Source organism: Buteo buteo, chromosome 4 (assembly GCF_964188355.1).
Source record: "Buteo buteo chromosome 4, bButBut1.hap1.1, whole genome shotgun sequence".
NCBI classification, from domain to species: Eukaryota; Metazoa; Chordata; class Aves; order Accipitriformes; family Accipitridae; genus Buteo; species Buteo buteo.
In genome coordinates this window covers 26,313,672-26,325,182 of record NC_134174.1, presented here as the reverse complement: position 1 = coordinate 26,325,182, position 11,511 = coordinate 26,313,672, and the positions used below count along the sequence as shown (strand labels likewise).

Here is an 11,511-nt window from a genome sequence, read left to right as displayed (position 1 = left end):
CCCCCACAAGGGCTCCAGCTTATCACCATTACCATCCTCCATCCCCAAATTGTCCCCCAACCCCCTCCATGTCCCCCCCCACTCCACACCTGGCTTCTTCAATCTCTTTATTCACCACAACAGCCTCGCCGGCACGCGCCGTCGTCACCACCGCCCCGCCCGCCTGGCGCGAACCGCCGCCATTTCATCTCACCCCCCGCTCCCCAAAACCTCCCGTGTCCCCCCCCGGGGCTGGGGAAGGGGTGCGGGGGGAAATGGGGGCACAAACAGCTCAACAGATATTCACCAAAAGTCTCTACGGCGTTTTAAAGCGGGGGGGGGGGCAAGAGAGGGATGGGGACAAGGGGAGGGAGAAATCCCTTGACGCCTTTTTTTTTTTTATGCTTTACACTTTTTTATGCTTTACGCCTTTTTTTTTTATGCTTTACCCCCCCGCCCCCCCCCAGCTCATGCATTTCCTTTCTCCTCATCGCCGTTTTCCTTCTTAATTTCTTCGTAAACGCCTTCGCCGCCTCCTTTCTCAGCTCCCTCCCCTGTCTTGGCATTGGGGACCCAGAGCCCCGAGTCGATGCAGCGCTGCATGTGGTATTTGGCCTCCTGGAAAGTAAATGGAGGGAGGGGGCGGCTCAGGGGGGGTACCCGCTGCCTGTTCTGCCTGCCTTGCCAGACTAGGGACCCCCCCTGGAAGCCCCCAGGGTGGGGAGAGAAAAAAAATACTCACGGTGGGATCCATTTTGCTGATTGTATCCTGCAACATCTGGACGTCTTTTACGTCAAAGCATTTCTGCAGCTCCTGCAAGAAGGGGGAGGACACAACAACACATGAGGAAACCCCACAGGCATTAAACTGCAACCAAATTTTGCCGGTTTACTGCCCCCTCCCCCCCCCCCCCCAAAAAAAAGCACAGGACGATACTCACAGGCGGCAGGGATTCATACACCTCCACAGGGTCAAGCCCACCAGGGCCCAGGCGTTTCTGTCGCTCCTCTTCCTCGTATTCCTTCATCGCCTTCTCGATACGAACCTTGGCTCGACCTCGCACCCGTTCTTTGAAGGCTTCCAACTCGTCGTTGAAACCCTCCATGTACTGCTGGTCAGCTGTCTGCAAGGAGAGGGGAGGTAAGGGGGGGGGGGGGGGCAGAGGGGTGTTTGCGTCCTCCTGGACCCTCGTTTCTACACCCCCAATCCATCCCGGGGTCCCACCCAGCTGTGTCTCTTCACCCTCAAGCTGCTGAAAGCCATTGCAGCATGCAGCAGGGCCCGGAAGCCGGAAAATTACCTGCTTTGGGGGAGGGGGGGCTAAGGGGGGGGATTCTCACCTTAATTTTGGTGAAAAACTGCCTGAAACAAGCCCTGGGATCGACCTTGAGGCTCTTGGCCAGCTCCAGGATGAACTGCATGACGATGGTCTGGTGGGCGACCTGCTCCATCAGGGCGTGTTTCTGGTGGGGGGGAGAAGAGGGACGTGAGGACCCCACAAATTCACCCATCTCCACGTTCCTCCCATCAGGGAGGTCAGGGGGCTGATCCCCAACCCCTTTTTGGGAAAAGAAGATGCCGATGGGCAAACGATGTGGATGAAGGGATTGAGTGCACCCTAAGTTTGTAGATGACGCCCAGCTGGGTGGGAGCGTGCATCGGCTTGAGGGTAGATCCCTGGGGAGGGATCTGGACAGGCCAGATCGATGGGTTGAGATTCAACAGGATGAGAATCAATGAGAATCCTGCACTTGGGTCATCCCAACCCCCACAAAACGCTATCAGCTTGGGGGAGAGGGAGGGGATTCTGCCCCTTGAATCCAGCGAGACCCCCCCCGACAGTCCTGCGTTTGGATTCAGCAGCGTTGGGTTGATGGTTGAACTCAATGATCTTAAAAGTCTTTTCCAACCTAAATTATTCCGTGATTCTGCTCCCAGCTCTGGGGTGCTCAGCAGAGGAAGGAGAGGGACCTGCGGGAGCGGGTCTGGAGGAGCCCACGGAGCTGATCCGAGGGCTGGAAGAGTTGGGGGTGTTCAGCCTGGAGGGGAGACGGCTCCGTGGAGACCTTCTTGCACCTCACGGCGCTGCCCAGAAAGATGGGGACAGACTCTTTCGGCGGGCCGGCAGCACTGGGACAAGGGGGAAGGGGTTTCGGCTAAAAGAGGGGAGATTCGGCCCGGCTCTAGGGAGGAAATTCTTCCTGCTGAGGGGGGTGAGGCCCTGGCAGAGGCTGCCCAGGGAGGGGGTCGATGCCCCATCCGTCCCTTCGACCCTTCAGGACCGGGCTGGCCGGGGCTCTGAGCACCCTGGTCTCGGTGAAGACGGCCCCGCTGTGGCAGGGGGGGTTGGACGGGCTGAGCTCCAAGCGTCCCTTCCCACCCAAACCGTCCCAGGATTCCACGATCTCCTGCCCCGGCTCTAAGGGCTCTGCAGGGTCTGAGGTGGGATTGTGCGTCCAAAGAAAAGCAACGAAGCTGGTGAAGGGTTTGGAGGACAAGAGAAGGGGCTGAGGGAACCGGGGTGCTTTAGCCTGGAGAAAAGGAGGCCGAGGGGAGACCTCCTCGCTCTCTACAGCTACCTGAAAGGAGGTTGTGGCGAGATGGGGGTCGGGCTCTTCTCCCAAGCGACAGGATGAGAGGAAATGGCCTCAAGTTGCGCCTGGGGAGGTTTAGATGGGATATTGGGAACAATTCCTTCACCCAAAGGGTTGTCGAGCACTGGAACAGGCTGCCCAGGGAAGGGGTTGAGTCACCATCCCCGCAGGGATTTAAAAGACGCGTAGACGTGGCGCCTGGGGACACGGTTAGTGGTGGAGTTGGTAGTGCCAGGGTAACGATGGCACTCGATGATTTTAAAGGTCTTTTCCAACCTCAGCATCTCTATGATTCCCTGATTCCCCGATTTCTGGCAGGAAAAGCAAATCAGCTCGCGGCAGAAAGGCCAGCGAGGCGGGGACGACGCAATCCTGGCACAAAGCTGGCAGGAGGAATGGGTTTCATCCCGCTTTCTCACCTCTTCCACCTCCAGATCGATGCACCAGATGACTAAGTAATTAGCCGTCTCCTCGCAAACGAGGTGAGGGTTATCGGAGAGATATTTCTGGCTGTCGTCCCAGCGCCGCAGCATCCCTTCAAAGCAGGGCAGCCCCAGTTAGCAGAGGAAGGTTTTTTCGCTCGTTAAAAAAAGAACAGCCTCTAAACTTCGTCAGCAAAAAGGTGGAGGGGGGGCAGGGGGAGAGATGACTCATCCCAAGTTTAAATTAAACCCCCCAAATCGCAATTAACGAAGGCAGCACACGAAGCTTTGGGCAAGTAGGTAAAAAAAAAACAAAACCAAAATCTTGTGAAAAACAGGTCAAATCGTCAACTGTTCACCAGAACAAACGACTTCCCAGCTGCTCCCAGCAGCAGGGAGAGGGGACAGGGGGGTTCCCTGGCTTGATGGCCGCAGGGACCCCTTGCCCAGGAAAGGGGTACCAGCCCCCCCAAAACCCTCCCTGGCACTCACCGAAGTGTTTGATCTGCTTCTCATATCTCTCCACAAAGGTTTTGTGTTTCTTCTCTTTCTGTTCCTCCGTTTCCTCCTTCTCCTCTGGTTTGACGTTGAAGACGCTCTGGGGAGCAGAAGGATGTGAGCTGCCAGCCCAGCAACTTTGTGGGGGGGGCACAGACACACGGGGAAGGGGAGCTCCCCCAAACCCACCTTGCTGAAGCCGTCTTTGCTGAGAGTGTCGACGTTCCACGGCATGTTCTTCTCCTTCTTCTTCAGCTCCTCCAATTTATTCTCCCAGCTTTTCTCTTCGTTCTTCAGCTGCTGGGCTTCGGCCTGGAGCTTCTCCAGCTCCCCCTTCCCGCTCTCCGGATCCGTCACCTCCAACTCCTTCATTTTCTTCTGGCACTCGGCGAGTTTCCGTTTGCATTCCCGGCATCCTTTATCCAACTCTTCTTTCTCCTTCTGGAATTGCTCCATCCTCTCCACTCGAGCCTGAAGGCGACAGGATGGAAACCATGTCAGGAGAGATGTTGGGGGCATCGTTAAATCTCTCCCACGGCCCTTCCCTGCCTCATTAGCCGCGCTCCGGGAAGCCCCACACGCTCTCCCAGATCCGTTATCCCTGTGGAATAGGGTGAAGCACAAGGAGCTGCTATGAAGGGAGACCAACGCCCCCCAAAACACCCCAGTTTAGAGAAAAACTCAAGTCCCTCCACACAGCTCTGGAGTATTTTGTTGAAACTAGAAGGGAACAGCTCGAGCAGCAGCTTCATTCCCTCTCCCTGCCAAATCAGGGCCGGCTCCGGAATACCACAGTTTCTGAGTCCCCGAGGATTTGGTCAGCTCCGGCTCCCAGAGAACTGTGGGGCTGCACAGCACCCCCCCCCGCCCAGTTTATCCCCCACCCTCCAAGCTGGGAGAAACCCCCCTGCGAGAAGCTGGGGGGGTAGATTATTGCAGCCTAACACCCCCATCTCCAGCCCCAGGCAGGGGACGGGTCCCAGGGTGACCAAAGCCCTGAAGGTGTCACCTTCCCAGGCCAGGGGGGACATGGGGAGGGTCGGGGGGGGGGGGGCGTGTGGGGCCAAGCCCTTGGCTGCCCCAACCCCCAGAAGGGCCCAGAACCCCCCCGGCATCTGACAGCAGCCCCTGAGGGGGCTGCCTGGGGCAGGGGGAGAGGGACTGTGCCCCCCCAGCCTGCTCCCCAGGGGAACAGGGAGACCCTGGACATGGTAGGGATGGGGGGGAAGGAGCAGGAACCCGGGGTGGGGCTGGTTGCCATGGAAACAGGGGGGCCCAGGGGAAGGGGGGGGATGTCACTAGAGGGATAGGGGAGGTCCCCCCCCACCATGGGGGTCCCTGCAGCTGGTCACCACGGGAACAGGGGAGCACCCCCTGGCCTCCCCATGGAGGGGGGGTCCCGGGGCCGGTCGCCATGGCAATAGGGGGAGCTCCTCCCCCGCCCATGGGTGTCCCAGAGCCGGTCACTATGAGAACGGGGAACCCCCCCCTCCCCATGGGGGTCCCTGCAGCTGGTTCCCATGGCAACAAGAGAGGCCCCCCCCCCCCCTTTCCCTCTTCCCCCTTCCCATGGGGATGCCGGGGCCGGTCGCCATGGGAACGGGAGTTCCCAGGGGAGCCGGGCCCAGGGCGGAGGTTGGCGGCGGGGGGGGGGGGGGGGGTTGTCTACGGCCGCGGGCCGCACCTGGTGCCGCCATCGGAAAAGGCTGGCCGTGTCGATGTTGGGATGAGTCTCATCCTCATCGTCCGAGACCTCGATGTGGTCCCACACGCTGTAGTCCACCATAACGCGGCCGCCACCCCCCCCGGGCCCCGGCCCGCCGCCGCCTCCGGCCGCTTCTGGAACCCTCCAGCGGTCGCCCCGCCTACTTCCGCCCGCGACGATCGCCACTTCCGGACGCGCCGTGTGGCGCACTTCCGGTTGCGCCCTTACCGCCCTCCCCTCCCTCCGCGCATAAGTTAAAGATGGCGCCGGTTTTAAAGAGACACGGACGGCGAAAAAAGAGGGGGTGAGGGTGGGGGGCACCCCCCCTCCCGCTCGACGCCCCAAGGCCTGAGGGGGGCTGGGGGAGCCGTTCTCCCCCCTTCTCCCACGGGGTCTGCCCGGCCTCCGCCGCCGGGGAGGGTGGGCAGGGAGGGACGGAGTGTGGGGGGGACATGGGGGACATGGCGCCTTGGGGGGACGGGGAGGTGGTGGCACAGGGAGATGGGGGACGTGGAGGGACATGGTGCCTCGGGGACGGACGGACATGGTGGCACAGGGACATGGGGGGGACATGGAGCCTTGGGGGGACAGGGCTATGGGGACAGAGGGACACGGGGACACCAGGACATGGGGACAGAGGGACATGGGGGGGACATGGCGCCTTGGGGGGACAGGGAGATGGTGGCACAGGGACATGGGGATAGAGGGACACGGGGACACAATGACTAAGGGGGCTCAGGGCCATGGGGACAGAGGGACATGGTGGCACAGGGACATGGGGACATGGAGGGACATGGTGCCTTGGGGACAGAGGGACATGGGGGACATGGAGGGACATGGTGCCCTGGGGGAACAGGGGGACATGGGGACAGAGGGACATGGAGGGACATGGTGCCTTGGGACAGAGGGACGTGGTGGCACAGGGACGCAGGGACTAAGGGGGCTCAGGGCTGTGGGGACAGAGGGACACGGTGGCACAGGGACATGAGGACACCAGGACACGGTGGCACAGGGACATGGGGACAGAGGGGCGTGGGGAAACGGGGACAGAGGGACAGAGGGACATGGTGCCTTGGGGACAGAGGGACATAGTGGCACAGGGACATGGTGGCAGAGTGAAATGGGGACAGCGGGACATGGTGCCTTGGGGACAGAGGGACATGGAGACACAGGGACATGGTGACACAGGGACATGGAGGAACATGGCGCCTTGGGGACAGAGGGACACGGTGGCACAGGGACATGGAGGGACATGGCGCCTTGGGGACCCAGGGCCATGGGGGGGGACACACACCGGCACATGGCCAGGGGATGCGTGGGGGTCCCGGTGGGGTACCCGGCACCAGGGTGGGTGGCGGGGAGAGACACCCGAGGGGACACGGGGACACGCGTGAGGCCGGTGCCGGGGGGCAGCCGCTCCCGCTGCGTTTCCGCCGCCGCTGTCACCGGTCGCTCTCGGCGGCGGCACCGGGGCCGGTCCCGGGGCCGCCTCCCCCCCCACACCCCGTTACCCCCCCCCCGCCGCCGCCGCCGCCGCCGCCGCCGCCAAGAAAGGCGGGTGGATGCCGGGGAGCACCGCGGCACCGGGAGCCGGCCAGGTACGGCACCGGCACCGGCCCCTTCCCCACGTTGTGTCCCCCCCGCCCCGGTCCTGGAGCATCCCTCCGGGGCAGCCCCGGGACCGGGGGGGGCAGCGGTTGCAGCGGCGGGGGACGGGGACAACGGGGGGGGGGGCTGCGGGAGCGGGGGGGGCTGCGGGACCGGGCACCACCGGGTCGGGGTGCAGCGAGCGCTGGGGGGGTGGGGGGGGCTGCGGGACCGGTAACGGCACCGGACCCCCGGTAGGCAGGACCACCCCCCCCCGCGAAGCTGCTGCATCCTCCAGTAGCACCGGACCCCCCCCCAAATCCCCCCCTCCCGCGGTCCCACCGGGATGAGGCAAAGGCCCCGCCATCGGGTTTAGCCGGCAGCGAGCACCCATGGGTGGCCCCCCCCAGCACCCCACAAAGCCCCTTCCCACCCCCCCCCGGGGTGGGGGTCCCCGGGCCGACCCCCGAATCCCCCCCATGCTCCGCGGTTTCTCGTCCCCCACCAGTGAGGGGGGGTCCGGCAGCAGGGACAGGGTGGCGGGGTCCCCGGTGGGTGCTAGGGGGTGGGACATGAGGTTGTGGCCCCCCCCCCGATGATGCTGAGTAATTAATTAATTCAGAAAATAACTCCCAAATCTGGTGCAGGCTGCAGGGGGGGAGGGGAAGGGGGGGTCCTGCCGCCCCCACAACCGCCCTGAGGAGATTGAGGGAGGGGGGGAGTTCCCCAAAACCCCACAGCAGGGTGCTCGGCACTGGGGGGGTCCCCAGGGATTCCCCGGATCCCACTGCCCGGCGGCACGGGAATAGGGAACCCCCAGCCCCCCACTCCCCCTTGGCCACCCGCATTAACCACCTGGACCCCCGCCCCAAGGCCTGGCAGTGCCGGAGCGGGGGGGCAACGGGCAGCCCGGCACTGCTGGCACCCCGCTAGGCCTGGCACTGCCGGGGGGGACACCGGGCAGCCTGGCACTGCCGGCACCCCCCCAGCCCGGCCGGCCCTGGGGGTCCCGCTCCCCACGGCTGCCCCATGCGGGGAGAAGCCAGGAGCGATGCCGGTGCCGGGGAAAGGGCCGGTGCCGGGAGCGATGCCGGTGCTGCGGGAAGGGATGCCGGTGTTGGGGGAGGCGATGCTGAAGGACGCCGGTGCCGGGAGCGACGTCGGTGCTGTGGGAATTGATGCTGGTGCCGTGAGCGATGCCGGTGTCGCGGGAAGGGATGTTGGTGCCAAGGGAAGCGATGCTGGTGCCGGGGGGACGCGATGCCGGGGGGGGAAGCGATGGCGATGCCATGGCCAACGATGCCGCGGCCAACGATGCCGTAGGATGGGATGCCGCGGGCCGCGATGCCGGGGTTTCCTTGGCAACCTTTGCCAGGAGGAGCCGGGGGTCCCCGGGGTGGGAGCCGGGGCTGCCGGGAGCTGCCACGAAGCAGCTCACCCACCACCGGCACAGAGCCCCCCGAATCCCCCCGGCACCGGTGCGTGGAGGCGCGGGGGGATCCGTGGAGGGGGGGGACGGGACTCCGGTTGTGCCGGGGCTGCAACGAGTGCGTCAGGGCTCAGCCTGGCTCCCCAGGGATCCCCGGTTCCGGCCCAGGCTGCGATGCCGGAGGGGTCCCGGCGAAGGGGCCAGGGGTCTTCTCGCTCCCCCCTCACCCTCGGCTCTCCCCCACAGGCGCCGCAGCCCCCCAGGACGTGGTGGGGGCCCCCGGCTCCCCCCGCATGGCCCCCGCACCCTGAGCCCCGGCGCCGGGCGGGCACATGAGGAAGAACCGGAGCGACCTGGCCGGGCCCGAGGAGCAGGTGAGGCGGCACCGGGGGGGGCACCAGGAGCACCGGGGCGGGGATGGGGTCCCCGTGGGAGCATGTATGGGGGGGCCAGGGGGGCCCCTCCATAGCCCAGCCCTGGGGACCCGCGGCAGAGGGCGAGGGGCTCCTGCTTGGGTGCCGTGCCACACTGCGCCGTGCTGTGCCATACTGTGCTGTGCCATGCCATGCCGTGGTGTGCTGTGCCGATCCGTGCCGTGCCATGTGGTGCAAGGCTCCCTGGCCATGCCGTGCCGTGCCGTGCCGTGCCACGCTGGGCTGTGCCATACCACACCATATCGTGCCATGCTGTGCCGTGCCATGCTGTGATGTTCTATGCTGTGCCAATCCACGCCATACCATGCCATGCCGTGCTGTGCCAATCCATGCCATGCCGTGCTGCACCGTGCCATGTGGTATGAAGCTCCTTGGCCATGCCGTGCCACACCGTGTGGTGCCGTGCCGTGCCGTGCAGTGCCAATCCATGCCATGCCATGCACCGCTGTGCCAAGCTGTGGCGTGTGAGGCTGGCCATACAATACAATGCTGTGTGGTGCCGTGCCGTGCCGTGCCGTGCCGTGCTGTGCCATGCCATGCGGTGTGAGGCTCACTCGCCACGTGGTGCCATGCCATGCCGTGCCATGCCGTACCGTGCCGTGCCACACCACCCCGTCTGACCCGCCCCCGTCCCTTCCTCGCAGCCCCCGCCGGAGACGCCGGACCCCGGGTGCTGCAGCCGCTCCCCCCCCTCCCCAGGGATGCTGGGTGCCGACCTGCGCCGCGGGCGCCGCCGTCTCTCCGCCAGCCTCCAGGTGCCCCCCTGGAAGCCCCCAGAGCGGCCGCGCTCGCCGGAGCCCACCGGCCTCCCACGCCCCACCACGCTACCCCTCCGCATCCCGCCGCGCATCGCCATCACCCACCCCGAGCCCCCCAGGTAGGGACGGGGTTGGGGGGAACGACACGTGGCGCGAGGCTGAGCCCATCACCGCGGCATCGGGGCTCTTGGTGGCATTGGGGACCCCCCCGCCTCTCCAGGCACTAATCCGGGGGGATGCACTGGCCTCGGCTGGGGGGTGATGCCGGGGACCCTCGGCCAGAGCCGGGACGTCTCCCCGGGCAGGGTGTCCTGCTGGGGTGCCCGGGGTGGGGACAGGGACGCGGTGGGGACGTGGCCTGGGATCAGGCCGGTGTCCAGGATGGGGACGATGGCAGGGATGGGGCCGTGTCCTGGGATGGGGACACTCTGGGATGAGGACGGTGCCTGGGACAGGGACAGTGTCTGGGATGGGGCCACTGTTCGGGATGGGGCCACGGTCCGGGATGGGGACGGTGTCAGGGATGGGGACACTCCCTGGGACAGGGACAGTGACCAGGACCGGGACAGCGCCTTGGATGGGGACGGTGTCCGGGATGGGGACATTGTCCACGACGGGGATGTTGTCTGGGACCAGGACAACGCCCAGGAGAGGGACAGTGTCCGGGATGGTGCCGGTGCCCCGGATGGGGACATGGCCTGGGATGGGGAAGATGCCAGGGGTGGGGACGTGGCCCAGGACAGGGACATTGTCCTCGATGGGGACGTCGCCTGGGACCAGGCCGGTGTCCGGGATGGGGATGGTGCCCACGCGGGTGACACCGGCGCTGGCCCCGCCACAGCTGTGGCACCAACCCCCCGGTGCCGCAAAGAGTGGCTGAATCCTGCGTCCCCACTCTGCTGGCTGCCACCGCGTCCCCATCGCAGGCTCCACAGAGGGGCGGGGGGGAGCAGCAGCCCCCCCAAAAGGCCACCAGCCCCCCCCTCTAATTCCACCCACCCTTTAATTGCGCCTGCCGGATCCCACCGTGCCAGCCAGCCCCGGTGCCAGGCCCCAGCGCGGTGAAGCGCCAACCGGGGCCGGCGACCGCTGCGAGGCGGTGGGAACGCGGTGACCTGGCCGGGGGGCCGGATCTGTCCCCGGTATGGCGGCGGTGCCGGCAGCCTGCGGCGTGCCACCAGCCCTCCCTCGCTGCGATGAATCATCCGCCGAATTTTCCAGGGTGTGTTCCTGCCCGGCTCCCCATTTCCCATCCCGCATCCCCAAAATTCCTGGCTGCCGGCGGTTTTCCCAGGGCGGGGCGAGATATTGGAGTGCCCCATGCCCCGGCTGCTCTCTGGGTGACATTAATGGGGGACATTTTTGGGGGGGGGGGGGATCTGCTCGGTCTCAGCGGGATGAAGGCAGCTGCCTTCACGCCTGCCTGCACCCCCCCCCCCCCCGATGCCGACAGGTTCCACGGTAAAACTGGAGCTGCTGGCAGCTGGAAGTTGGGGGGTCACATCGGACCCCCCCCATTTTGTGCCAGGGCTGGAGCTGGGGTGGGGGGATGCTCCCAGTGATGGGGACAGGGGGACCAGCTCAGGGGTTCGGGGTTGGGGGGTGTCAGGGGGCACTGGGCAGGTGTGGGGACCCCCCGGTGTCCCCTCGGTAGGGTGGGGTGCTCACCGGGGACCCCCCACCCTGGTCCTGGGGGGCTGTGCAGCGCCAAACAGGAGGGGGCAACCCCCCATCACTGTCCTGGGGGGGCTGTGGAGCACCGGGCATTTGGGGGGACCCCCAGCTCAGCCCTGGGGGGGTGGGGGGCTGTGCAGTGCCGTGCACAAGTGGGGACCCCCACCTCGGCCTTTGGGGGGGCCTGTGCAGTGCTCCTGACCCTGGGGGGATCCCTGCAGCGTGTACATGGGGGGGGACCCCCACCCTGACCCTGGGGGGGGTCCCTGCAGCGCCGTGCGTGGGGGGGGACCCCTATTGCAGCCGGGGGGTTCTCTGCAGCACCGTGCAGCAGGGGCCCCCCCACCCCAAATCTACAGTGGGGTCTGTGCTGTGCCTGGCCTGGGGGGGGGGGCGGTATTGCTCTGGGGGGGGTCCCTGCTGTGTCTGC

The 11,511-nt window shown here is 65.7% G+C and overlaps 1 protein-coding gene across 1 annotated transcript; it reads right to left on the bottom strand.

The window, feature by feature from the left end:
* Positions 1-94: 94 nt before the first annotated feature.
* CDC37 (cell division cycle 37, HSP90 cochaperone) lies at positions 95-5,367 on the bottom strand. The gene is made up of 8 exons (XM_075025156.1): positions 5,179-5,367; positions 3,684-3,965; positions 3,489-3,594; positions 2,994-3,109; positions 1,321-1,443; positions 921-1,103; positions 722-793; positions 95-597 (listed from the first exon to the last, which is right to left on the bottom strand). Exons 1-8 carry the CDS (start codon positions 5,278-5,280, stop codon positions 448-450), a joined length of 1,134 nt encoding a protein of 377 aa, XP_074881257.1. The 5' UTR covers positions 5,281-5,367; the 3' UTR covers positions 95-447.
* Between the last annotated feature and the right edge of the window lie 6,144 nt (positions 5,368-11,511).

What these genes read in the sequence shown, in the direction of transcription:
- CDC37 (XM_075025156.1), bottom strand. Translation starts at nt 5,280, where the DNA reads ATGGTGGACTACAGCGTGTGGGACCACATCGAGGTCTCGGACGATGAG. An exon ending in AGTTTTTCACCAAAATTAAG is followed by an intron (nt 1,104 to 1,320) that starts GTGAGAATCCCC and finishes CTCTCCTTGCAG; the next exon opens with ACAGCTGACCAGCAGTACAT. An exon ending in TGTATGAATCCCTGCCGCCT is followed by an intron (nt 794 to 920) that starts GTGAGTATCGTC and finishes CCCTTCTTGCAG; the next exon opens with GAGCTGCAGAAATGCTTTGA.